The sequence below is a fragment of the Chiloscyllium plagiosum genome, chromosome 12, assembly GCF_004010195.1.
Source record: "Chiloscyllium plagiosum isolate BGI_BamShark_2017 chromosome 12, ASM401019v2, whole genome shotgun sequence".
Classification (NCBI taxonomy): domain Eukaryota; kingdom Metazoa; phylum Chordata; class Chondrichthyes; order Orectolobiformes; family Hemiscylliidae; genus Chiloscyllium; species Chiloscyllium plagiosum.
Genome location: NC_057721.1, coordinates 53,943,566 through 53,971,290, shown reverse-complemented (window position 1 = coordinate 53,971,290; position 27,725 = coordinate 53,943,566). Strand labels below are relative to the sequence as shown.

Genomic DNA, 27,725 nt, shown 5'->3' with positions numbered 1-27,725 from the left:
TAGTGATAGTTATTTTAGTTTCGAATCTGATATACATAGTAACATGTTAGAGCTAATTTAACTGTTAAAAGTACTAATTGGTATGAAAATAGGATAATTCTTAGCCTCCTAGATATGTACCCTGGCAGAGAGAAGCTAAAGACAGACCTAAACAATTGCATTAGAAAATCCAATTACTATTGTTAGACCAAAGACAAGAGACTCAAAATGTTGAAATTCCAAGAAACATACTGGAAACTAGATAATTAAAGCAACAAATATTTAATGCAATGTTATCCTCATAACAGTGAAAATTTGTCTACAAGACATACTTTATTAAAAGACCATAATTGTACAAACTACCTTCTAAATAGTTGCACTCTTAGCTTTTTAAGGCTAAATAGTTCACAATTCAACATGCATTTTGACTAAAACACTACTACATAAGTGCAAAATTATAACGACTTTTCTCAGCTTAAATCGGTTATATAAATCAATTACATGCATACAATAATTATTTTGACAATTATAGTGAAGTATTAAGGACGTTCTTCCTTAAATTCAGCACAATTTACAAATATGATTGAGAACAGTTTCCTTTATTGGTGAGAACAACAATTATATATCTGCCGACAGAAACAGATATCAAATTATATAAAAACACTTACACATCCAGTTAACTCAGGAATCGGGCACTGGCACTCATACTAATTTGTACTGTTCCAAACCTATAACAATTAATTTATATTAATCTCCTGTAAAATAACTCTTCCTTGATTATAATTTCCTCAGTTGTGGCTGACTGCCTTCAACCTTCTGTATATTATGTTGTACTTTTACCTAACCACTTCCAATGTGCAGCTCTTTCTCTTGTGTTACTTTTAAAATATTTATTGGATCCATTTTTGCACCCAATCCTCAAAATGTGCTATACAAATACCCTTGTTAATGGATCTGGTACAAATACAAGCAAAGCCCTCACATTAAAAGGGCTCACAAAAGCAAAGTATATTCACTTGGCAAGCAGAATGCCAAAATCATTTGCAAAGGTATTGCTCTTTTGATAGGAATTCATGCATCACAGAGTAGATGAGAAAGCTCTTGTCAGATACCAGAGTCTGCACTGAAAAAGAAACTGAAAGGGATTCAATTAAATCAGATTTATAGTTTCTTCTAGACACTTCCTTCAAAAACATCTTTAAAATATGCATTAATACTAAAGATGTGTTCAATAAATCAATAAACAAAAGAAAAAAGTTTGGTATAAAGATTGTTCTAAGCTTTCACATCCCTCTTACGGCAGCAAACCCAAAAGATAAAATTCAGAAGAGCTTTGGTGTTGCACGTTATACCTAAATCATATATTTGGTTCAGAATAAGAAAATCATGTATTATATTTAAGATACTGAAGCTGTTCTTAAAATTTAAGTAGACGCATGTACTTGATCACATCTACATTGTTGCTGTGATCATCTGGACCATATATAAAGGAAAAAAATACATTCTAAAAAGTAGCTGAAGCCCTTCAATTTTTCCACACAAAAAGTGAATAATGTGCACAGAACTGAAGGCACAGGCTAATACTACCATTATTTTTAACTAAATACTACACAGTAGTCAACAATGAAAGTTTCTATAAAAGAAACAACAGGTATTTGCCACAAGTTAGCAAATTTCTCTATACAAATCTATTAGGACTGCCTAACTGACAGTGGGTCACAGGTAAATTTCCCAAAACAAGTAGTCAGAAGAGAGGCATTCTTGACTGGACAGCTTTACCCTTCAAAATGCGTTTAACCTACAAATAAAAAAAAAACAGTAATAGTTAGTGATTGCGGACTTAAAGTACTGAATTTATTAAATCTTATAATGATGATTCTTTTACATCATTTCTCTTTTACAAAATAAGTTTTAAGTTGCATCCACTGTCAACATTCCAGATACCGCTTTTGATAGGTTTATCGATCACTTTGCCTCACCCACCTCTTCTCCTCTTGCACCATCGGGCACCAGATGCACTGGTTGTTCATTCTCCAGGTTTCTGGCACTAGGATCAGCTCCCTTTCTCATCAGAAGCCGAACAGCGTCGACCTGACTAACTCTGTCTTGCATGCCAGCTGCGACATGAAGAGCGGTGTTACCATTATATGCCTGCAGGATGAACAATATCCCTTTATCAACAAACATATCAACACTGGAAATCTCCTCAAACCTTCTCCTGACTGCAAAAGTACACCACATAAATCTCTTCCTTTTAAATGCTGATATCTTAAATTAACAAATTAGTTTTGTTTTCAAATCATGATAAGACTAATGTCAAATCCAAAGATGTGCAGGGTCAGGTGAATTGGCCATACTAAATTGCCCGTAGTGTTAGGCAAGGGGTAAATGTAGGGGTAGGGGTATGGGTGGGTTTCGCTTCGGCGGGTCGGTGTGGACTTGTTGGGCCGAAGGGCCTGTTTCCACACTGTAATCTAATCTAAAAAAAAATCATAAAGAATCCTTCAAAAGTGATGCACACTTGTATTACTATATCTAAATGCCAGGAAACTTAGCAAAGTCAATGATGAATGACTCTCACAAAAAGCATAAAATACTGTGCCCACAACAATAAACCCCTTTTAGTAATGAATGGTTTACAAATATCTCTGTTGCATCTCACCTTAGTATTTACAACGTTAAGGCTGGTTGGTTGGTCAAGAAAGAAACGAAGGATGTCGACATTTGCTTCCTCAGCAGCCAAGTGCAGAGCTGTACGACCACTCTTCCGATCCTAGAGAAGATTGACTTGTTGAGTAGAATTTGTGACAGATCATCTCAGATTTGTTTACAATGAAAACTAATAATTTTGTCTTTCCCAATTACATTCAAGTATCTTCAACAACATAATGATCGCTGCTCTTGCAAGTGGTTTGACCACTGTTCACCTCAGAGCTGAACTTACCCGCGTTTCAATAGATGCCCCCATCTGCAAAAGCATTTTAATAGTTTCCAACAAGTTCTTGTTTTGGATGGACATTTCCTGCACTTCAACAGATAGACGCTGATGAATTTTGTTCTGCAGCTCACGCAGCACACGGTTCTGGGTTTGGACAGCACAATGTAGAGCAGTCATACCTAAATCACATAAGAAGTTCAGAATTAGTAAAACATAAATAAGTTCACCTGAAAAAAATACAAATTGTATACAAAAGCCCCATTTCACTTCAATTCCTTTACCAACTAAAGTCAAAAAAAAGTCCTGACTGTGTACAATAATTTTTTAAAAAAAACATCGAAAAATGTCCAGGTGCACAAGAACTGGGGCATTTCTGACTGCAAGCAGTTCCGCTCATGTGTAATTTGGAGATGGGACTAATGGAATAACCTTCATGCTATTCATAAAATTGAGATAATGGTTGGGTATCCTTTACCCGAATGTCCGAAAACCAAAAAGACCAAAAACAAAGATCTTTTCAAAAGTGGACCCATATGGACCTGCAGACATATTGACTTCAGGGCCCTTTGGAAAAGTCTTCACTTGGCCCAAATGCACTTCACAATGACTTTTTTTTATTCCAAGGCTTGAACTCAGCACGTCCATAGGGCTGTTCAGGTCCATTTCGGCTAAGCAAAGTTTTCCCCCTGTACCCTCCCACCAGCCTAAATGGTGCTATAAGGGTAAGTGTACCCAAAACCAAGAATATTCTTTATTCAAAAGCCAGTCTGTCTTGAGGTTTATTGATACAGCATTCCTGACCTGTAGTAATTGAACTTACCATCAAAGTTTGTAACTTCAAGGTTGAGATGATGACAATTTCTTGCCATCCCTTTTTCAATGGCCTGCACAGAAACATTAAATAGGAATTTATTAGTTAAATAATAGGCAATTATTATAAGTAGCAGTTATGTAAATGAATTAATTTATTTCAACATTCCAGTTGAAATGAAGTAATCTTTACAAAACATTAAAAAATGACTTACACTATAAAGCCACTAACATACAAGTTACCTGCAGGGCCCGCGAGATGTAACTTGAGATGTGACTAAAGGAGGTTTGAAGTAGGTACAAAACATTGCTGCTTTATAGTGCAAGTAAGCTCTAGCAAATGGAATATGGAACGAGGTTATATGTTGGTTAGTTGAAAATCAAAAGTTATGGGTCGATGTAAAATAGTTTTCCTAGATCACTAACTTCTGCAAGTTTCAATAGTCATAAGAAATCATGGAAGAATCTTCGATTAGAGCAATCTATAGTGGAACACATTGTAAAACTGCAATGATATTTTAAATCTAATCCAAATGACCCAACATCTACTGAAGGTGTGCTTGTGTCTTTACAATGACAAATGATTGGTGTTTGGGAAATTCTTCTTTTGTGAAGCTTCCATTTTTGCATGTCACAGCAATCTCCTGAGATTGGTACTTCTGTAGAATGACAAAACTTACCATAAGCACTTGAACAAAACCTTTTTCTGCAACCACGTGCAGTGGTGTTCTGCCCCAGCGGTCTGAAGTATTCACTTGTGCCCCAAGGCTGACTAGATCTTCAACAATCAGGTGCTGGTTGGCAGCAACAGCTACCTGCAAAGCACTCTGTACAAGGAGAGAAAATTACTTTCTGTAATATTTCAAAGAACCACCCTGTACCAGGAAACGCATGACAATAAGATCAATGACTAACTGATAGTGGAATTTTTGCCAAGCAACCAGAGTAATAAATAAACAAATTAGCAGTTAACCTTTAAATTCAAGCTCAACTGGCACTGAAAAACAAGTCAATTTAAGTTAAATATTAATGTGTAGTATTTTACTGAAGTCATCATTGCCTGTTCTGTGGAAAAGACCTATCCCTCAGTGCAAAAGATGGATTTGAAGTAATTGATTTAAAAATCATATCTTTTCAACACAATCATCATCTTCACTTTGAAGGACACAATTATTTAACAACGTACCTGGCCATTGTGTTCTTTAATATCCATCATGTTAATTGCTGCCATCTTCTTCCCAAGAACATATGCAAGAGCTCGTCTGCCCTGCGCTACAGCAATATGTAGTAGACTGGAAAGTACAACAATTTTAAGCTTATAAAAAAGATATTGTACTATAGACAATAACACAGGCCCTTCACTGTACAAGTCCTAACCCCCTTTAAACTCAAAGCCCATTTTTCAGAAATGAAGCCATGCATTCTGAAGCATATTAGCCTAATCTACATTTCTAGAAGGTGTTACCACTTCTAGCATAAATGTTTAGCAAATTAATATGTCGCGCATCCCTAAGAAGATCTGCACATTAAGTAGCACCAGTCAAGACACCTTTTCACAATAAGAATTTCAATAAAAAACATCAAAGTAAACTTGCGGGAACACAATCAGGTATGAGCCTTAAATTTGTCAAACTCTGAGTAGGAACAGGTATAAAATATTCTATTTAATACTGAAATGACAGAATTTCTCTGAACTTTAGATCACAACAACAGACCTGGAACCCTAGAATAGTGCATCACAAGGCAAAGCAGTACCATATCTATAATAACCATAAACGATAGCTCTGTGCCAACAGAGATACTATAGGAGGCTTTTTATAAAGGGTTTACACTCTCCATTCAGAGACAGGAAAAGAGTAGAAAAGAACAAAAGAGAAAAGGGCAAAAACTGTAACCTAAAACTATTCTTGCACACAATCTAGGGATCAGCTAGAAATTAGCAGTAGCAAAGGCTCTAGAACAGCCCTCAAGTATATATTTATTGTTTTGACCGAACAGGAATACACCAAATCAAAGATACTTACGTGTCACCATCAGAGTCTTTGGAAAGGAGTTGTTCTTGAGTAAGGTGGGACAATTTCTTCTCCTCTTGCTCAATTTGCCATTGAAAGAAAGACTTGCCTTGAGATTGTGATGCATAGTACATGGATGCAGGATGAGAAATATCTTCTTGAATGGTTGGTTGCAGAGACCTGCAACCTGGAATATAAAATTCTGAGGATGGTTGACTACCCATAGGTTGGCCTTGAGGAATTGGGTAACCCTCAGATAGAGGAGTATGAGGATGCTCGGAATAGCTAAACATCGATTGTGTAAATTCATTGGACACCTGCTGAGTGTCTGGGAGTGATCCATTTGGCAGCACTGGCTGGAAGTTTGAAGATTGGTCAACACTGTGAAATGGCTGAAACCCTTCATGTTGCCTGGTGACTTGAGGTGGGCTATGGACATGGAATTGTTGCATGTCTTGGCATTGTCCAGGAGAAAGTTCGTTCTGTTGCAGTTCCGGTATATAACTGTTTGCCTGAAAAACTTGATCATTCTTGGCAACATTGGCCCAACTGACCTGGACTGTATTCAGGGAGATCGGTTGGGTGTCATTTTGCAACATTTTTATAATGTCTTGAAGAGTATCTGGATTTACATCATTACTTGTTTCGGTTTTGTGGCCGCCATCCGAAATGTCAACAGAATTTGGTGTCTGGGGTGGAGTCTAATGAAATTGAAAGACAATAAGAGATGGACTTCAATCAAGTGGAAAAAAAATTAGAAATGGGTTGCTATAATTAATGCTCACAGAGAGTCTGTTTATTGGTCTCAGTAAATCAAAAACAAGACCAAGATTCTGAGAAAACAGGTATCATTATCTTTTGTAAAATGATAACTTCATCATTTGTCTTCAGATTTCAATGTCATCTGCAATCCTGAATCTTGCACCACAAAAGTAATTCAACATTTAGAAAGAAAGAATAGCTGATATGTTTACCAGCAAATAAGGTGATGACAGCACAGGCGATTGTTTATAAGGAGGTGCATCTGACAGGTTCTCCACAGCTGACCTTTTCACCCCACTCAGGAGGCTTCTTATTTCTGTTATGGTGTTGAAAAGAGACGTTAATTCTATGCAGAGAAAAACAGGAGCATTTTGACTCAATAAAGTCAGTCACATCAGAATTACAAATTGTCAAAGTTACTTACGTGAAAACTGTTCTTCTGCTGAATTCAACTGGGGCTACATTGGAGGAGAAAAATAATGTGGCTCTAATTATTTTCTATAATATCCCTTCATCTAGTCTGTATAGTCTATTTGAAGATTTAGCCTAAGATTACCGCTTATCAAAATAACTGCCTAAACGCTGCACATGAAATTGCACATGATTTGTCATAAGCAAATCCCCTGTATAAAAATTTTTTAAAAATATTTTTTAAATTGCTTAAACTACGTTTACTGGCTTTTCCTTTGTTTTTTTTTTAAATAAACTGGAGGAAGGTACCTGATACTGTTCCACACTATTGCTTCTGCGGGAGCTCCTGAAATGGTTAAGGAGCTCCTTAACCGGATTCTTCACTCGAACTCCCTGGAAGGGTCGCCTCTGAGACCTTCGTGTATCAGAGTAGACTGTTCGGAAGGAAGTGAAGTAGTTTAAAAAAAAAATCAACACCAGGTTGTAGTGAACGCACAAAAAAAACTGCAAAGAGCTTACACGCCGGAAAATAAAAGTGAAAAAAAACACATCACAGATTACTCCCTTTTTACATAAACATGAGATAAATTGAAAACGTACATCACGCCCACCCTACGCTACCGACCACACAATGATCATTTGACAGTCTGCCCCAGTCCCTAAAGCTCAAACTTCAGTTTAGAAAGTGAGATTTAAATCGGGCTCCCATTGGAACTTTTTTAAAAAGTTCCGTGTTTGAGAGCAGGAAATGGTTGGTTCATGTTAAATAGAACTAGCGTTAAGTACAATCGGGACAAAAACAGCGCCTCCTTTTCCCTTCTTAAACCAGCAAGACGTGACGATGCCGACCTAGAAGTGAAGATTTAAAAGCTGCTAAACGAGACGGTCGAGAAGGGGAAAACAAACGGGAGTAAAATCTTTTAAACAAGGGAAAATGTTTTAAATTGAAGAACAAGTTGAACGGGTTACTGTAGCTTTTTTTTAAAAGACAAAGATGCAAATGGTTAGGAAAGACAGCAATCGGATTGTTTGAAGAAAGCCAGGTAAGAGTCTTGGAGATACCTGTGGACTGAACGCTTCCAAAGCCTTTCTCTGAATGAGCTCCGCTTTGAGTATCTGAGTCTGACCCCGGCGATGTGGGTGTAGGTGGAGAGCGCGGCTCGCTGGCCGCGGGAGAGCTCTGGTAAAAGTAACCCAGGTTCATGGGACTGGACATCACACAGCTCTCCGGGTCGCTGCTGTTCTCGCTGCCTCTGTCCAGAATCATCTTTCAGATGAGAAATAAAACCCGACACAGTCTGCCGTAAGGGTGGGATGGGGGTGGAGGAAAAAAATCTGACCAACTCAAACTGCAGTCCGTATCCGAACCTGCTCGCCAAAGACAAACAACCCAGAGCTCTCTCCGTCCAATTACCGAGTCATCAAACTCGCCCGACCCCTTCTTCCCTAATAAGCCTTTTCCGGGAGGCAGGGTAATTTCACGCGACTCTCGCCTCCTATTCGTCCCAAACCCCGTGAGGTGCCAAAAAAAGGGCTGGGTTTACCGTAACAATGCAAAAAAAGAGGTTTTACTGGAAATGAGGAGATGAAAGAGGTGTATTATTCCCGCCCCTAACGTGAAAGCTGAATTTTCTTCCAAATTGAAATGTACTTTCACATTTCTTTTTTTAAAACTTTATTTCAACAACAAAGCCGAATTACAAATCACCTCTAACTAAACATTTCTTCAAATATTTATTTCTGGAAGCTCATTTCCTCGGCATTTTCTGTTTTTTTTTCAGATTTTCAGCATGCGTAGTTTCGACCTTTGTCTTTATCTTATCAAAGGGTAAACGGAAATCGTCCATATTTTTCATGACGCAAGTTATTTCTAAATACTGATTACTTTCACCCGACTATGCTCCCCCTCTCCAGCTCCATGTCACTGTCAACGAACGAATCCAAAACAAGAACCGTCTACTTCGATCTGTATAACGGACCATCTCGCTACCTTGCCTTGACACATCGCTGTTGGAACCCCCATTCACTTCTGGTCACCTCCAGCTTTAACTAGCCCAGAGCTGTGTTGGCCAAATTGCCATCATGCACCCTCCATAAACTTTAAGGTAACCCAAAATTTTCTTGCCCATATTCAAACCTACGCAAAAATCCTATTCACCTAGTACCCTTTAACTTCATGCCCATACATGACCCTGGTTCATTAGTATCTCAGCTTTAAAAAACACATCACTGGACACAAATCTCTCACCTGATGAAGGAGCGTCACTCCGAAAGCTAGTGTGATTTCAATTAAACCTGTTGGACTATAACCCGGCGTTGCGTGATTTTTAACTTTGTACACCCCAGTCCAACACCGGCATCTCCAAATCACAAATCTCTCCTAGGCCTTGCCTGTCCACTCATTATAAACTCATCCAGCTCCAAACTTCAACATTTCTATATTGCTCCAGCTCTATTCACCATACCGCTGGCCTCCTCCCATTGGCAGTTCAGCCTTCAAAATGTCTCAGCCCTGAAAGTTTCACCTTAAATTTCTCTCTCTCTCTAGTCCAGCAATATGCCTCAAAACAACTTCTGACATTAGGAACAGAATATAAATGCAAGTTGTCATGTTTTCAAAACAATTTACTGATGGAACACAATGATCCAAAAGTTCTAAGGTCTTTGGCATTGAGAATATGCATTGTAAGTGCTATTGTATTTGAGACAGAGATAGATGAAATTATGCTACTAATGGAAAAATTATTTTTATACTACATCTAAAGGCTACTTTTCCCTTATTCCCTTCAAACTACTACAAATTGCAGTCAAGGAAGTTAAAGCTTTGCAAGAATTCTTGGCCAGTTATAATGGAAGACTTTAATTCTCTTAAGGAGAGAAAAGAGCTGATGTTTCGAGTCTAACTGACCCTTTGTCAAACCAGCTTTGACAAAGGGTCAGTTAGACTCAAAACGTCAGCTCTTTTCTCTCCTTACAGATGCCGCCAGACCTGCTGAGATTTTTCAGCATTTTCTCTTTTGGTTTCAGATTCCAGCATCCGCAGTAATTTGCTTTTAATTCTCTTAATATAGGTTAGGAAAGTACTAGTGAAAAGAACAGAGAAGTACTACAGTCCTTTGAGTGTATTCAGGATAACTTTCTAAAGCACATATTTCCAGTCTGGTGAAAAAGGCGGCACTGTTAGATCTCATTGGTAGAAATGAGGTGGGCCAAGTGGATCAAACATCAGTCGGTGACCATTTAAGGAACAATAATCAATGTATCAAAAATATGTAGGTTTGTTGTGGGAAATGACATGAAGCAAACAAAGATTCTGGGTAATCCAAGATGGAGGATGGGAAAAATTTCTGGCGATAACAGCTGCTCCTTTTTTGAGGTATTTTAGGTGTTGGAGGTAATTTCCTCAAATTCCAGGGGCAGCAATTACTGTTTTATATGCTTTTGCATTGTTTTGGAACTTTGGAGAAGTGTATGGAATGAGCTGCCAGAGGAAGTGATGGAGGCTGGTACAATTGCAACATTTAAAAGGCACCTGGATAGGTATATGAATAGGAAGGGTTTGGAGGGATATGGGCCAGGTGCTGGCAGATGGGGCTAGATTCGGTTGGGATATCTGGTCAGCATGGACGAGTTGAACCAAAGGGTCTGTTTGTGTGCTGTACATCTCTATGACTCTAATCCAGAATAAGAATAATTAAACAGGGGGAAACCAACATCTATGGGGAAGAATAACTCAGATCCAGATAAATTAGTATCAAAGAATTACATGGAAGACTGCAACTAAACAATGGGCTATCACTAAAGAAGGTACAATTCAAGTACAGTTAAGATATATTCTGACAAACGGGAAGATGTAACAGAGCTTCCTGGCTCATAAAAGAGGAGATTAAGAAGAAGAAAAAGGGGCTTATAGCAGATCATGTGGATAATACCACTGAGAGCCAGGCTGAATATAGAAGATTCAAAGGGGAAATAAAAAACAAATAAGAGGATCTAAGGGCAATTAGGAGAAGAAACTGGCATCTAGCAGAACAGAGAATCTGAAAGTCTTCTAAACCTAGTAAAATAGTCAAAGGTGCTAAAAAGATGTGGGGTTTATTATAGCCAGATAAGGAACGGGGGAGACAGGATCCCTTCCTATTAACCCCTCTGGGTCAATCATATCATATCACATCACCTTTGTTTATTTCTGGCACACAGCTAAGATAATTCAATTAAATACTTTTTTGTTAGAAAATTAAGAAACCAATTGCCAAGTTTGTTTTACAGGGAAAGAGAAAGGAATTTTATTACATGCTAAGCCAGAGAAAACAAAAAAATACAACATGAAACAAACACAGGCAATACGTTTAAAAGGAGAATGGAGAATGTAACAATGTGCAGTTTAAAATCCTTGAGGTGTTAGATTCTCAACCTGAGATCACAATTGTTTAATCCTGGATATTAGAAGAATAAGATGTGACTTCATTGAAGCATACAAGATACTGAGGGGTGTTGATAGGGTGGAAGTATCTCTTGTGGAAGAATCTAGAACTAGGGGTCACTGTATAAAAATAATGTGTTATCCATTTAAGACAGAAGAGAATTGTTTTTCTCTTAGGGTCATGAGTCATTGGAACTTTTCCTCAAATGTTATTGTAAGCAGTCTTCAAATATTTTTAAGGCTTAAGTAGATATGCAGAGGGTGAAAGGTTATAAAGGCTAGACAGGAATGTGAAGTAATCATAACAGCCCATGAATTTTTTTTACTGGTTGAGCAGGTATAAGGTGCTAAGCAGTCTACTCCTCTCCTGGTTTGTATCCTTAGCAGTAGTGGAATCTATAGATTATAGAGTCAGAGTTTATACAGCACAGAATGATACCTTTGGCCCATTGTGCCAGTCATCAAATACCTATCTAGTCTGATCCCATTTTTCAGCACTTAGATAGGAACCTTGAATGCTATGAAATTTCATGTGTTCATCTAAGCAATTCTTGAATGTCTGGAGGCTTCCTGTCTCCCTCATCCTATGAGGCAGTGAACCCTATAAGGGTTTTCCATAAAACCTTCACAATCTCCTGCCCCTTACTTTAATACTGGGCCCCTCTAATAAGGGAAAACATTTCTCCCCATCTATTCTTTGCCCCTCAATTTTTGTGAACCTCGATCAAATGCCCCCTCAGTCTTCTCGATGCTAAACTAACAGCTTCAACCATCTAACCTCTCGCTCCAGCAACATTCTGCCGAATATCTTCTGCACCTTCTCTAATGCAATCATATCCTTCTGTTGTGGTTGACTATTTTATGAAAAAATCTCAGGAGCCTCAAGGTAAAGCTTAATGATTGTTTATTGAGGCAATGTTGGGACAGTCTACCCCAGAAAAGATTGAGCTAGCAGTCTAACTCAACAAGAATTTATCCTATGTTATACATTGTACTACTTTATGATTTACAATACTCAAATTCCAAAATGATTTATTCAATACGACTAACTTGTTTTCTTACGCATTCCAAAAGTGAGTATCTTACCACAACCTATCTTCCCAGCTGTCACCTTATCCCCTCTCAGAAGCCTGTACTTTGTTCCCATCCTTGACCAAACTCCATTGCTTTAAGAGTGTTTCTTTCAGTGTGGTAAAGAGTCACCCTCAAGTTCCATCACCAAAGAAAGCCTCAGAGTCAGTGCTGTAAACTTCTGTCAGTCAGCATCCTGAATAAGCCTGCTTGTATGTGAGATTGTTTTTCTTTTTAACGCTCCTTAAATAAGTGAAAAAAACTTAAATTATTTAAATTATTGTTTACAATGTTAACTAAAACTCATTACTTTATTCAATCCCAGTTTGAGATTGATGTGGGATTAATCTAAGCTGATCCACCTCATATCCAATATTCCATTAATACTTTCTACAGCATGGCAACCAGAACTACATACGATAGTCCAGTTGAGGCCTAATAAGGTTCCATCACAACATCCCGACCTCTTGTCTCAATGCCTTGCCTCATAAAGGCAAGTGTTCCTTATACCTTCTTAATGATCTTTTCCACCCATCTTGCTGCCTTCAAGGATCTTTTGGACATGCACACCAAGGTCATCCAGATCTTTGTACTCCCAAGTGTCCTACCATTCAATATGTACTCCCTTGCCTTGCCTCACATTAAGGATTAAAATCTATTTGCCACTGTTCAGTCCATTGATATTATCCTGTAGTCTAAGCTTTTACTCCTTGTTATTTACCACATCACCAAGTTTTGTGTCATCTGCAAACTTACTGAAAATACCTTACATTTATGACTAGATTATTAATGGTACTTAACAAACAAAGACACTCCGCACCAAACCCTGAGTTATGACACTGGGACATAGGCTTCCAATTACAAAATACCCTTCAACCCGCTGCTTCCTGCCACAAAGTCAATCTTGGATCCAATTTGCCAGTTGGGTCCCATGGGTTCTTAGCTTTTTAACTAGTTTGACATGTGAGACCTTGTCAAAAGCCTTACTGACCAGAAGAAATGAAATGTCAATAAAATCTTACATCTAGGGAATTCTAAATTTGTACATATTTTGTTGACTAATAAACTGAATATGATTTTAAAAGATTGTATCTGGTAATTTTCCTTCACTCTTCAGTTGTTATCTATGAAGTAAATTATGGAAGCCATGAATTATAGAATACCATGTTGCGTACAGTTGCATGTTGCTAGTAGCTGCAGACTGCATGCTTACCTCTGGGAATTTGGTAAGTGCAGGAATTTATTATAATGAGGAAAGAAGTACTGATTGCTTGAGAAAAACAAGGAGTCAGTAGCACAACATATGGAGCCAGAGACAGAGTCTGGAAGCATTAATTAGCTGAGCAGGTATGCAATTTGTTGGAAAGATTTAAGTTCTTTTGCCCTCTCACTGAACGGCATAGTCGTTTAAACCAGTACTAGGGAGATATAAATGTTGTATTAAAGTCACAGTCTAACAAGGTAAAAGCAAGGATCTAACCATGGATATCATGGAGTGATATTTCTACACTTAAAACTTCATTATCATATAATCATAGAGTCCCTACATTGTGGAAACAGGCCCTTTGGCCCAACAAGTCCACACCAACCCACCCAAACCCATTCCCCATTAGTCTACATTTACCCCTCAATAATGCACCTAATTTACACATCCCTGGACACTGGGTAATTTAGCACAGCCAATCCACCCTAACCTGCAATCTCTGAAATTAGTTAAAGAAAACACAATGATAATGGCAGTTTACGTGATGTATTTGCAGCTGTGGTATGTGAAAGCATGTGTGATCCACAGAAATGATATCTACAGTAAATGGTTGTAACTGGAGGAAATTTGGTTCAGAATGGATAAGTTGGAGTTTGGCCTTCAGAGACCAGTCCATCATGCAGGGCGAAAGTTACTTGCATACTGTCCAAGGAAGTGGTCACAACCCTAGTTAGATTCTTTCAATTTTTTCTGTGATCAGGGACAAGATAGTGTGACAGGAGGACAAGTAACACTGGAGGTGAGATATGGCAATGGTCAAAAGAGGGCCAGGTCTGCAGAGGGGATGACCAAACTAACCACAGCATCGAGGCAAGATGTCCGTTCAGGTAGGGAGGAGTGAAAAGGAGTGTGGATGTGGCAGAGTATGCTACAGTTAGAGAAACTGTTCTTTGCAGTCAAAAGCCAGAGTCCTGAAAGATGTATCATTTGCTTAATACCAGGGTTAAAGGCATCTTCTTAGAGCTAGAGAAGGAATTGGAGTGTGTGATGAAGAATGGTTTTGGTCCACCCAAGTACCAATTATATGGGTAGAATGAAGAAAAACGTTCTGCTGAGTGAGTATAAGCAGCTGGGGATTAACTTAAAAAGCTAAACCACAAAGGTCGCAAGTATCTAGGGATTACCTATTGGACCATGAGAAGGCATGTAAATGTCTTACGAGTCATTACCATGAAACATTACTCTCACAAGGCAATTCTTCCAATTGTAAATTAAACTTAGACAAATCACTCCATCAGACGTAGCCATATTCCTTACTGTCTTGTTTTCATTATCAGAGTAAAATCTCTAATCCATCTGATTTAAAAGTAATCAAAACAATAAGATCCTAAGCCTTTGAAATGTTGTTACCAGAGGGTATCAAAGTGCATAGAAAACAGAAGATAGACACTGGAAGCTGCAAAATTGTTTATAATATTTTACAACATTTAAATTAATAACCAGTATCAGTACAAAGACAGGGAAGATAAATACATCACTTCAGGACAATACCCAATGCTCTTGGCTTCTGGACACTTGGTCAAAGAAATGAGCTTTATGGAGAGTCATAAATGGTGAGTGGACAAGCGACCAGAATTGTTTGAATGTAGAGGACTTCGTGTTAGAAATGTTATGAGATAGGCACGCAGGGCTTGATAAAGATTGTTTATGCAGGGTAGAGAACCAGAGAGTGTACTGAAAACAACAAATGATGGATATCACAGTGGGTCACAAAGCATCCATGGAGAGGTAACAGGTTAACGTTTCGAGTCTGGATGATTCTTCATCAGAGCTATAGAACACTCCAGTTGGTGAAGCTGACAAACACAGGTCTGAAGGATTGAGAAGCAGATGGGCTGAAGGAAAAGTGAAGGCAAGTAACATTACAAAGACAGACGTCAGTGATTCATCTAATGGGATATTATGAGGCAATAAATACATTACCGTATTGGAAATCAGCTTAACACCAATAGAATACCAAGATTGTAAACAGTCTAATTAATTCTAGCAAAATTGTTTATGTGTGGGAAGAAGTTGATGGGGAGGGTATAAATTCCATGGAACAGGCCAAGACAATAGTTTTAGTCTCCCCAGTGTTGAATTAGGTGAAGTTATACTCATCCAAGACTGTGTAAACAATCCAAAAGCATAGGAGTGATGGTAGGGCTGGATTTTGTCAGCACATGTATTGAAGCTAACATCAGGGACCGAAATTTAACTGCCAAAATGAGGTAGTTTAGGGTATGGGTGGGAGTGGATGGAAGGGAGCTAAGGAGCCAAAATCTGGGAGTGATTCCGGTCACTTCAGAACCCAAGCAGGCTTGAAGGTAACTGGAGAACATCCTTGGGTGCTATTTGCTAAGTTATACACAAAGAGGTAATTAACTGAGGACCCAGCATTTTAGTTTCAACAGCCACAGAATTCCTGAACTGTGAAGAACTTTACAAGTCAATTAAACAAATAGAGAACAGGGAATATTACTTCAGTGAAACTGACAGGCTACAAAATGTAAAAACTGTGGAAATAACCAGACTCAGTCCTGCTTAGATGAGAGCCCACTTCCCTCAACAGTCCCTCTGAGAATGTGTCCTTACTGCTGCTCAGGTGATTGCTAACTTCTTGGATGTTAGGCTATGTGTCTGATATTTCACCAATTTCTTTGCTGTCAGTCTGCCTTGAAAGCGGTTTATGCAGGAACAAGAAAAGCAGCATCAGCTACCTTCCCAGCCACATGCTGTTCCTCAGAGAATAACGGACAGAGATGCACCACAAAAGAACGCAAGATTCTCAGACCAGGTCCACAGACAGATGTCCAGCTTTTCTTATATGTGGGCACTTATATTTCCAAAGGCTTATTTTTCATGACAGGTCACATGCAGCTTCCTGAACAAGGCTTCATACACTGTACATCAGTTGAGCATGCAATACTAATAGTTAGAGGTGGATATCACTTGTCTGTTTCCCTCCACATTAATGCCTCTGCATCTCCCAGGGCTAATGATCTCTTCTTCCATAAGGAAATAGTTATGCATAATGGAGAGAGGAGGGAAGGACAATATTTGTGTAAAGTAACTGAGAGACATTGGGAGGGATAGTATAAAGATGACTAATGATGATTGAGTATTCATTGTTCAAGTGGTAATGCAAAATGTGCCTGGGGGAGAAGAATAAACAGACCTGCAAGGAAAGTTTATGCAAGGTTTAGCATTTCAATGGCTTGTGTTCATTTGCGAGGTATAAGTCAGGAAAGTGATGGAATACTTTCTACTTGCCAGAATGTGTGCAGCTCTTGCAATACATCAACTCAGAACCAACCAGATCAAAGCAGCTCACTTGATCCACCCTATCAAACATCTTTGAATATTCACACACTTTACTACCAATGCATGGTATATATTGCTGGCATTATATACAAAATGCACTGTTGCAACTCACTCAAGATCCTTCAACAACGCCTTCCAACTCCATGACCTTTGCTGCTGTGAAGGACAAAGGCAGCAGAGACATGGGAACACACAACTTGCATGTTCACATTCCAAGTTGCACAGCACCTTGAGTTGGAACTATAATCGGTGTTCATTCACTGTCATGGGGTCAAAGTCCTGAACGCCCTCCCCAACAGAACTGTGAGGTGTACCAACACCCAAGGATTGCAGCAGCTCATCACCACTTTCTCCAGGGCAATTAGGGATCAGCAATAAATGCTGGCCCAGTCAACAATGCACATTTCTCATGAATGTGAGAAATATTAAAAAAAACTTTCCTGCACTCCAGAGATACTTGCACCTTTTGGGGCACTGCTTTAAAGAGACACGCTTAAGTGGTTTGAGGGGCTGGTCACTTCCTTGTGTCCTTAGCAAATTTCACCTCACTTCAGTCCCTCAAATCATACCGGAGAATCTCCTGGAAACAACGAGAGTCCAAGGAGCAGCTTTCCACTCGGTAATTACTAAAGCCCCAGGAATCAATGTAGAAATTTGCAACTTTGACAACTGTGGGGTCTTTAAATTCATAGAGTTAGAACTTTAACAGAGCTGAATAGGGACCTTCAACTCAGCATATCCACACTGGTCATTAGGCACCTATTTGAATCATATTTTCATCTCTTAGCCCATAGCTTTGTGTGCTATGGTGTTTCACACGCTCATTTAGATGTATTGAGGGTTCCTGCCTCGGACAACCTTTTAGGCAAGTGAATTCCAGATACCCACCACCCCCGGGTGAAAAAAAATCCTCAGATCTCAATTAAACCTCCCGCTTCTTAATTTAAAAACTGTACCCCTAGTTATTGACTTTCCAAATGGATAAAAGGCTCTCCCTATTTATGCTCCTGGGAACTTTGTACATCTAAATCAGGATCTTAGCCTTCTCTGCTCTAAGGAATACGATCCCAGTCTATCCAATCATTTATCATAGCTGCAATACTCCGCTCAGACAATATCCTGGTGAAACCTCTTTGCACCCTTTCTTGAGCAATCAAAGGTTGCTATAAGGTGGCAACCAAAACTGAACATAATACATCAGCTCTGACCTAATTATTATTAGATACTGCTCCATTATACTTGCTTGCTCTTAAATGCAATGTTTTGATTATTAGGGCCGGATATACTACATTAATCACCTTATCTACCAGCCATGCTACTTTCAAGGATCTATGGACAAGCATACCAAGATTCCTCTGATCCTCTCCACTTCTTAGGGTCCTACCATTCATTGTGAACTCCTATATCTTGTACGTCTCTAGAATCGGGGATCGTAGCTCAAAAATACACCGTTATTGGATTGCCAATTAAGACAGAGGAAGATTAACAAAAGTTTTTCTCAGAGGGTTGAGTGCCTATGGAATTCCCTTCTTCAAAAGTCAGTGGATGAACAAGGAAAAACAATACAGCACAGGAACAGGCCCTTCAGCCCTCCAAGCCTGCGACGACTCATTTTGCCCTTCCATACTAAAACTCTCTTCACTTACAAGATCTGTATCCCTCTATCCCTTCCTATTTATGTATTCATCCAAGTGCTTCTTGAATGTTGCTATTGTGTCTGCTTCCATCACCTCCTCTCGCAGCACATTCCAGGCATTCACTACCCTTTGTATCCATACCATTCACAATCTTATAAACTTCTTTCAGGTCCTCAACTTCCTGCATTCCAGTGAAAACAAACCCAGTCTATCCAACCTTTCTTCATGTCCCATACCAGACAACATCCTGGTAAACTTTCAAAGTTTGAGAGAAGATTTGTAGCTCGGGTGCTCGTTGTTGTGGTTCTGTTCGCCGAGCTGGGAATTTGTGTTGCAGATGTTTCGTCCCCTATCTAGGTGACATCTTCAGTGCTTGGGAGCCTCCTGTGAAGTGCTTCTGTGATGTTCCCTCCGGCATTTATAGTGGTTTGTCTCTGCCGCTTCCGGTCCTCAGTTCCAGCTGTCCGTTGCAGTGGTTGGTATATTGGGTCCAGGTCGATGTGCTTATTGATTGAATCTGTGGGTGAGTGCCATGCTGCTAGGAATTCCCTGGCTGTTCTCTGTTTGGCTTGTCCTATAATAGTAGTGATGTCCCAGTTGAACTGGGACATGAGCAAAACCAATGACAAACAGGAAGACAGCTAACGATCCGCATCCATGAACACCAACTAGCCACGAAACGACACGACCAGCTATCCTTAGTAGCCACAAATGCAGATGACAAGGAACATGAGTTCGACTGGGACAACACTACTATTATAGGACTATTCAATCAATAAGCACATCGACCTGGACCCAACATACCGACCACTGCAACGGACAGCTGGAACTGACAACCGGAAGCGGCAGAGACGAACCACTATAAATCCTGGTAAACCTTTTCTGTTCTCTCTCCAAATCATCCACATCCTTTTGGTGAGTGTAGTGACCAGAACTGGATACAATATTCCAAGTGTGGCCTAACTAAAGTTCTATAAAGCTGCAGCATAACCTGCCTATCCGCATACTCAATGCTACAATGAAGGCAAGCATGCCATAGGCCTTTCTTTTTTAACTACCATAACTGCCTATACTGCCACTTTCAGTGATCTATAGACATGCCCACCCAGATCCCTCTGCATATCAATACTCCTAAGGGTTCTGCTATTCACTGAAAATCTTCACCTGTACTTGACCTTCTAAAATGCATCACCTCACATTTGTCCAGATTAAACTCCATCTGCCATTTTATCTGTCCATGCCTGCTATTGATCTATATCCTGCCATATTCCCTGACAATCCTCCTCATTATCCGCAACACCATCAATCTTGGTATCATCTGCCAACTTACTAATTAGACCAGCTACATTTTCCTCCAAATCATTTATGCTGACCACAGTGGAACACCACTAGTCACAACCCTCTTTTCCGAAAAGCATGCTTCCACCACTACCCTCTGTCTCCTACGACAAAGCCAATTTCATATCCATCTTAGCACCTCATCCCAAACATGTATATAGAATCTTCAAATATTTTTAAGACGGAAGTAATGATTCTTATTGACAAAGGAAAAGAAAGATTATCAGGGGTCATGCAAGAATGTAAAGTTGACGTGAAAATCAAGCTAACCACTACCTTATTGAGTAGTGGAGCATGCTCAAAGGGCCAAGTTGCTTACTCTTGTCTATTCGTTCATATGCTTGTCCCCCTAAAATGGATCACTTCATCCCTTTCAGGATTAAGTTTTATTTCCAATATTGAACCTTTCCAACCACCCCATTTCAGAAAACTTTCTTTGACAGATTCAACACATCAGTCTCATTCACCCATTAAAACTGGTCTTAGTAGGCTGAAGGATGCTAAAAACTGTAGTTGTATACTCAAATCTGTAATATTTGGACTTGTGGGAGCGAGAATGGGGGTAACACCTGGAGGAACTGACCAGCATGGGAGAGAGTACACATTTTATTGGCAAAGACATTACAGTAATGGGATTGTTTAGAACAAATAGACTTCTACAAGAATGATCATGGTGAATAGTCATGGAGATGTACAGCACGGAAACAGAGCCTTCGGTCGAACTTGTCCATGCCGACCAGATATCCCAACCCAATTTCATCCCACCTGCCAGCACCCGGCCCATATCCCTCAAAACGCTTCCTATTCATATACCCATCCAAATGCCTTTTAAGTGTTGCAATTGTACTAGCCTCCACCACTTCCTCTGGCAGCTCAGTCCATACACGCAACACGCTCTGCCCCTTAGGTCTCTTTTATATCTTTCCCCTCTCACCCTAAATGTATGCCCTCTAGTTCTGGACTCACCCACCCCAGGATAGACTTTGTCTATTTATCCTATCCATGCTCCTCATGATTTTATAAACCTCTATAAGGTCACCGCTCAGCCTCCGACACTCCAGAGAAAACAGCCCCAGTCTATTCAGCCTCTCCCTATGGCTCAATTCCTTCAACCCTGGCAACATCCTTTTAAATCTTTTCTGAATCCTTTCAAGTTTCAAACATCTTTCTGATAGGAAGGAGACCGGAACTGCATGCAATATTTTAACAGTTGCCTAACTAATGTCCTGTACAGCTGCAATATGGCCTCCCAACTCCTATACTCAATACTCTGACCAATAAAGGAAAGCATACCAAATGCCTTCTTAACTATCCTATCTACCTGAGACTCCACTTTCAAGGAGCTATGAACCTGCACTCCAAGGTCTCTTTGTTCAGCAACATTCTGCAGGACCTTACCATTAAGTATATAAGTCCTGCTGAGATTTGCTTTCCAAAAATGCAGCACCTTGCATTTATCTCAATTAAACTCCATCTGCCACTTCTCAGCCCATTGGCCCATCTGATCAAGATCCCTTTGTAATCTGAGGTAACCTTCTTCGCTGTCCACTCTACCTCCAATTTTGGTGTCATCTGCAAACTTACTAACTGTACCTCTTATATTCACATCCAAATCATTTATATAAATGATGAAACGTAGTGGACCCAGCACCAATCTTTGTGGCACTCCACTGGTCACAGGTCCAGTCTGAAAAACAACCCTCCACCACCACCCGCTGTCTTCTACCTTTGAGCCAGTTCTGTATCCAACTGGCTAGTTCTCCTCATATTCCTTGAGATCAAACCTTGCTAACCAGTCTCCCATGGGAAATCTTTACAAACATCTTACTGAAGTCCATATAGATCACATCTATCACTTTGCCCTAATCAATGCTCTTCGATAATTCTTCAAAAAACACAATCAAGTTTGTGAGACATGATTTCCCACACACAAAGCCATGTTGATTATCCCTAGTCTTTGCCTTTTCAAATACATGTACATCCTGTCCCTCAGGACTCCCCCCAACAACTTGCCCACCACTGAAGTCAGGCTCACAACTCTATAGTTCCCTGACTTGTCCTTACCACTTTTCTTAAATAGTGGCACCATGCAAGCCAATTTCTAGTCTTCTGGCATGTCACCTGTGACTATTGATGATACAAATAAAGTAAGAGGCCCAGCAATCACTCGCCTAGCTTGCTACAGAGGTCTAGGGTACACCTGATCAGGTCCTGGGGATTTATCCACTTTTAACTGTTTCAAGACATCCAGCACTTCCTCCTCTGTAATCTGGACATTTTGCAAGATGTCACCATCTATTTCCCTACATTCTAGATCTTCCATATCCTTTTCCACAGTAAATACTGATGCAAAATACTCATTTACTATCTCCCCCATCGCCTGCGGCTCCACACAAAGGTCGCCTTGCTGATCTTTGAGGGGCCCTATTCTCTCCCTAGTTACCCTTTTATCCTTAATGTATTTGTAAAAACCCTTTGGATTCTCCTTAATTCTATTTGCCAAAGCTATCTCATGTCTCCTTTTTGCCCTCCTGATTCCCCTCTTAAGTATCCTCCTACTTCCTTTATACTCTTCTAAGGATTCACTCGATCTATCCCGTCTATACCTGACATATGCTTCCTTCATTTTCTTTGGTCATTCAGCACTCTCTATACCTACCAGCCTTTCCTTTCACTGTAACAGGAATGTACCTTCTCTGAACTCTCATTATCTCATTTCTAAAGGCTTCTCATTTTCCAGCCTTCCCTTTACCTGCAAACATCTGCCCCCAATCAGCTTTTGAAAGTTCTTGCCTAATATTGTCAAAATTGGCCTTTCTCCAATTTAGAACTTTACCTTTTAGATCTAGTCTGTCCTTTTCCATCATTATTTTAAAACTAATAGTATTATGGTCGCTGACCCCAAAGTGCTCCCCCACTGACACCTCAATCATCTGCCCTGCCTCATTTCCCAAGAGTAGGTCAAGTTTAGCACCTTCTGTCGTAGGTACATCCACGTACTGATTCAGAAAATTGTCTGGTACACACTGAACAAATCATCTCCATCTAAACACTTAACACTATTGCAGTCCCAGTCTATGTTTGGAAAGTTAAAATCCCTGACCATAAACACCCCATGAAGTGCCAAAGGTTGGATTTGACTCAGAATAACTTGTGGTACAAAAGAAGCAAAAGGAGTTCAAAAGAGATAATGGGATGAGAGTATTTAGAGAGAAAAATGATGTAGTCAGAAATGGACTTGTCTGATTTGACCAAGATAATGGAAATTTGACAGTGACTCTAATCATGGGCAGGAAAGGTTAAAGGAAAATTTAAAAAAAAATCTTAGACCTTGTTCCTGGTTACTCCTTTCCTGATTGGAATGAATTTTGCTGCAACAGACACAATCATTTTTTTCCATAGTCAGCCAGGTACAACTCTCACTTTTTGCACTTAAGGACTACAACATTCCACCTAACAATGGTATTGTCCATTAACATCATCGTAAATTTAAAGGCATTTTAGAAGGAAATATAAACTGTGAAAGACATCAACCAACCCATTATAATTCAAAGTATAAATTCAGGAATTATCCACTATAAGTAGGCTCAATATTGAACTGGGTAAAACATCAACCATTAGTTACTAGTCAAATCATTTATGAAGTGATTGATTTATAGATTACTACTTGTGAAAAGCTTAAGATATGCAAATTTGACTTTTTTAGCATTAGTTCTCAAAATGTCAAAAATACCCAATATTATTGCAGACATTTTGATTATATAGTTGGTTGGCACATGTAGAATTTTCTGCCAAGTGTTCAAAAATAACAATCATAAAAGATAATTTGTGGTAAAAATATCAAATGACTCAATTAGTATTTTTTTCCTAAGTCAAATAACAGCAAATATAGTCCCTTGGTTTATCTGAGAAGTTATAGGAAAATGCTGTCAAACTGATCCATGAGAAGGCAGTAATTAACAACTGTAAAAAAAAAGCCATCCACTCTCATTCTTTTTATTCTAACAAGTCAACAGGTGCTGCAGTTGGGATTACACGTTATGTGAATACGCAAAAAACCCTGAATCCTCCTATCTGATTTTTACCCAATAATCATTGTGGATACTGGACACTCAGTGTGAATAGGATGGAGTTTGACTTTGCTAGCCTCTGCAATTGAATAAGCTGGATCTTTTACATTTACAATGCATACAATGAATTGCCAGTTGGAGAAAGTACCAATGCCTATCACACCATATCCCCAGGAAGAAATCATTCCTTCACAGGAGAAAGTGGGGAGGTGCATATTTTTAAAGACACAATAATTAATACAACATGCATCTTAAGAATGAGGTTTTCATTTCTCTAAAAATGTGAATACATTCAGACATCCTCTTTTGAGTCATGTTCTAACTTAGTTCATATACATCTATGACTTTTTTTAAATGTGAAGAACGTTTCGATATACACAAATGCTAAAGCAGAAGTATAATTCAGATTAGTACTGGGTGTGTATTAAACAAAAGTGATGCAGGTTCATTTCCAGGAATTAATGTCTGAATGCTGGGGATTCATTATTATTGCCCCAAAGCATTAATCTAGAGCAAAATCAACTTTCAAACCCATACAAATACACTTTCAGGACATTTAAACCTTGCAGATAATTCTCTCACTCTCCTAATATTTGAAGTGAATGTTAAAACTCAAATCTGAATTATAATTATCAAATACAGATCTAAGACCTGTACCATAACAGATCCTTAATGTGTTTTAAATTATCTAATGTGAAGAATGAGAAACAAATGTTTGTTGGGTCCACTATTTTTCGTCATTTTTATTGATGATTTGGATGTGAACATAGGAGGTATATTTAGTAAGTTTGCAGATGACACCAAAATTGCAGGTGCAGTGGACAGCGAAGAAGGTTACCTCAGATTACAATGGGATCTTGATGAGATTGGCCAATGGGCTGAGGAGTGGCAAATGGCGTTTAATTTAGATGAATGTGTGGTATTGCATTTTGGGAAAGCAATCTTAGCAGGACTTATACACTTAATGGTAAGGTCCTATGGAGAGTTGCTGAACAAAGAGACCTTGGAGTGCAGGTTCATAACTCCTTAAAATCGAGTTGGGTAGATAAGGTAGTGAGGAAGGCATTTGGTATGCTTTCCTTTATTGGTCAGAGTATTGAGTATAGGAGTTGGGAGGTCATGTTGTGGCTGTACAGGACTTTGGTAAGGCCGCTTTTGGAATATTGCGTGCAATTCTGGTCTCCTTCCTATCGGAAAGATGTTGTAAAACTTGAAAGTTTTACAACTGAGGGAGTGCTGCACTGTCAGAGGGTCAGTACTGAGGGACTGCTGCACTGCAAGATGGTCATTACTGAGGGAGGGCCGCACTGTCTGAACGTCAGTACTGAGGGAGTGCAGCACTGTCAGAAAAGATTTACAAGGATGTTGCCAGAATTAGAGGATTTGAGGGAGAAGTTCAATAGACTAGGGCTGTTTTCCCTGGAGTGTCGTAGGCTGAGGGGTGACCTTATAGAGGTTTATAAAATCATGAGGGGCATGGATAGGGTAAATAGACAAGGTCTTTTCCCTGGGTTGGAAGAGTCCAGAACTAGAGGGCATAGGTTTAGAGTGAGAGAGGATAGATATAAAAGAAATCTAAGGGTCAATGTTTTCATGCAGAGGGTGGTGCGTGTATGGAATGAGCTGCCAGAGGAAGTATGGGTATGTGAATAGGAAGAGTTTGGAGGGATATGGGCCAGGTGCTGTTAAGTGGGACTAGATTGGGTTGGGATACCTGGTCGGCATGGACGAGTTGGACCGAAGGGTCTGTTTCCATGCTGTACATATCTATGACTCTATAATAGTATTAACTATGATACTAATAGTTAGCTAACCTGCTGCAAGACAACAATTTAACTTGAATAAAGAGGTCGTACAGCTTACAAATGACATTCCCTGCTTTCACCTTTCCCAAGTTGTCTCTGCGTATTCCCGTCACATCTAATCTAATCTCCTGGAAAGTACAATGTATCCAACTCCCTATGACCTCACGTCATCAGGTGATGTTACTTATGCCTATATAACTAGATTATCTGGTAGTAAGTACAAAGGTTGATTGCACACAATCCAAATGTGCTTGTTATATCCATATACTATCAGGACATTGCGATTCTGACAGAATACTGACACTGAAATGCTAAACTTCATCTAACTATTTGAGGAAATGATTTGTTTGCTTTATGTAACATGTCTCCTTATACGTAGATGCAGATATTGCCACAAATCATTTGGTTAAAAGTGTATTTAAAAAAAAGACAATTCTGAATAACATTGCTATAGTGAGCAACAGGAGAAGTGTCGTTTCTGGAGTCTTTGTATTTTACTTAATTTCCTTACACAAAAAGGGGATTAAGCTGTTCTCAGCATCATTATTCAATAGGGTTACTTTCAACATACTTTTCAACATTAGACAATGTTGAAGATGAGAAATGTGTGTCTTATATCAAGGATACAAAGCCTCATCCACCTTAATGCAAGGCAAGTTGGTAAATATCACTACAACACAACTCTTGCTTCTGTTACCACAACCCTGGGCAAAAAAGATAACAAGCCAATCACCATCCAGAAAAGACACCTCATACACCGAATCAGATTGCTTTATATGAGTATATTATTAGTACACTTGCTGAAAGCAACTTCCTGGTTGAAATCTGAGATACCTCGTGGTACTTGATTCAGAATCTTCACTTTGTTATGCTCTTGCATGAAGATAAACTAGTTGGATAGACTGTGAAACCATATCCCAAAAATCAAAACCCTTTAAGAGACAAGGAAAGGAAACGTAAGTATAAATCAGACAAAGATTTTTTTAAAAAAAGATACAACAGTTACATAAGAATATGGGAAATAGGAACCATAGTAAAACATACTGTCCCTCTGCCCCACTCTGCCATTCAATGTGATTTTGACTGACTTTTGGCTTCAACTTCAAATCCCTACCAAGTTCTCCTATTATTTGATTCACAGAGAGAAGCATTTTTGGTCTTAAATATAATGTTCTTGCCCTTAAAATATATTCAAAGAAGTAACATCCACAAGCACAAACTCAAAAATGAAAAGACATTTTCATCAAAAGGTCATCAACTTGAAAGGTTAACTCTGGTTTTTTTTCTCTCCACAGATGCCGTCAAATCTGCTGAGTAGTGTTTTTTCCAATATTTCTGTTTTTATTTCAAGGAGATCATCTGTACCTGAGCTGATTCATTTGAGCTGACCTTTTTAAAACATGCTGTGATGGTGTTTCTATGAAAACCACAAACAACAGTCCTGGTACACTCAATATGTTTGGCCGTTTGCTTCTCTCTCGTCTTTAATTTCATATACTTATGGTCAAACGGAACTTCCTAACAAGTGAAGCATATGTTCAAACTCCTGGAGTTTCAATTTGCTGTCAGATTTGCTGATTTACTGGCAAATTCTAAGTAGAATCATACACTATTATTACACAGCAACCACACTATTTTGTTTGCTAGGGAAGTTATAATGAGCACCAACTTGACTTTTTTTTGGCGGACGGGTCAGACGGGTATGTCATTTGTCAGATAGTTTACCCGTGTATATTTTTTTTTTGTATTTTTAACCGACCAATTTTAAGATGTTATTACACGTCTCTGGGACTTGACCAGGTGCCTCCTGACTCATAGGTAGGGACACTATCCCTGCCCCGCAACATCCCATAAAGTTATTCGTGTATATAAACACACACACACACATAATCTTACCCATTC

The 27,725-nt window shown here is 39.2% G+C and overlaps 1 protein-coding gene and 1 long non-coding RNA gene across 3 annotated transcripts; one reads left to right on the top strand and one right to left on the bottom strand.

The window, feature by feature from the left end:
- Positions 1–245: 245 nt before the first annotated feature.
- nfkbiz (nuclear factor of kappa light polypeptide gene enhancer in B-cells inhibitor, zeta) lies at positions 246–26,746 on the bottom strand. Of its 2 annotated transcripts, none has more exons than XM_043701091.1 (12): positions 26,658–26,746; positions 7,222–7,346; positions 6,926–6,959; positions 6,714–6,817; positions 5,752–6,440; positions 4,914–5,019; positions 4,408–4,554; positions 3,738–3,801; positions 2,924–3,096; positions 2,642–2,752; positions 1,963–2,130; positions 246–1,777 (listed from the first exon to the last, which is right to left on the bottom strand). In XM_043701091.1, the coding sequence occupies exons 1-12, from the start codon at positions 26,701–26,703 to the stop codon at positions 1,724–1,726; spliced, it is 1,821 nt and encodes a 606-aa protein (XP_043557026.1). In that variant the 5' UTR covers positions 26,704–26,746; the 3' UTR covers positions 246–1,723. The 2 variants fall into 2 exon arrangements, with proteins under 2 accessions (XP_043557026.1, XP_043557025.1); XM_043701090.1 differs by lacking the exon at positions 26,658–26,746 and adding an exon at positions 7,975–9,171.
- On the top strand, positions 26,713–27,277 carry LOC122555269. Its single transcript, XR_006313220.1, has 2 exons — positions 26,713–26,779; positions 27,119–27,277. It is a non-coding gene; the product is annotated as an uncharacterized LOC122555269 (long non-coding RNA).
- Positions 27,278–27,725: the final 448 nt, after the last annotated feature.

Excerpts from the sequence above, each read along its gene's own strand:
- nfkbiz (XM_043701090.1), bottom strand. The coding sequence starts at position 8,179 with ATGATTCTGGACAGAGGCAGCGAGAACAGCAGCGACCCGGAGAGCTGT. Across the intron at positions 6,960-7,221 it reads ATAGTGTGGAACAGTATCAG|CCCCAGTTGAATTCAGCAGA; the intron begins GTACCTTCCTCC and ends CCTCCAATGTAG. Across the intron at positions 6,441-6,713 it reads TGTCATCACCTTATTTGCTG|ACTCCACCCCAGACACCAAA; the intron begins GTAAACATATCA and ends CAATTTCATTAG.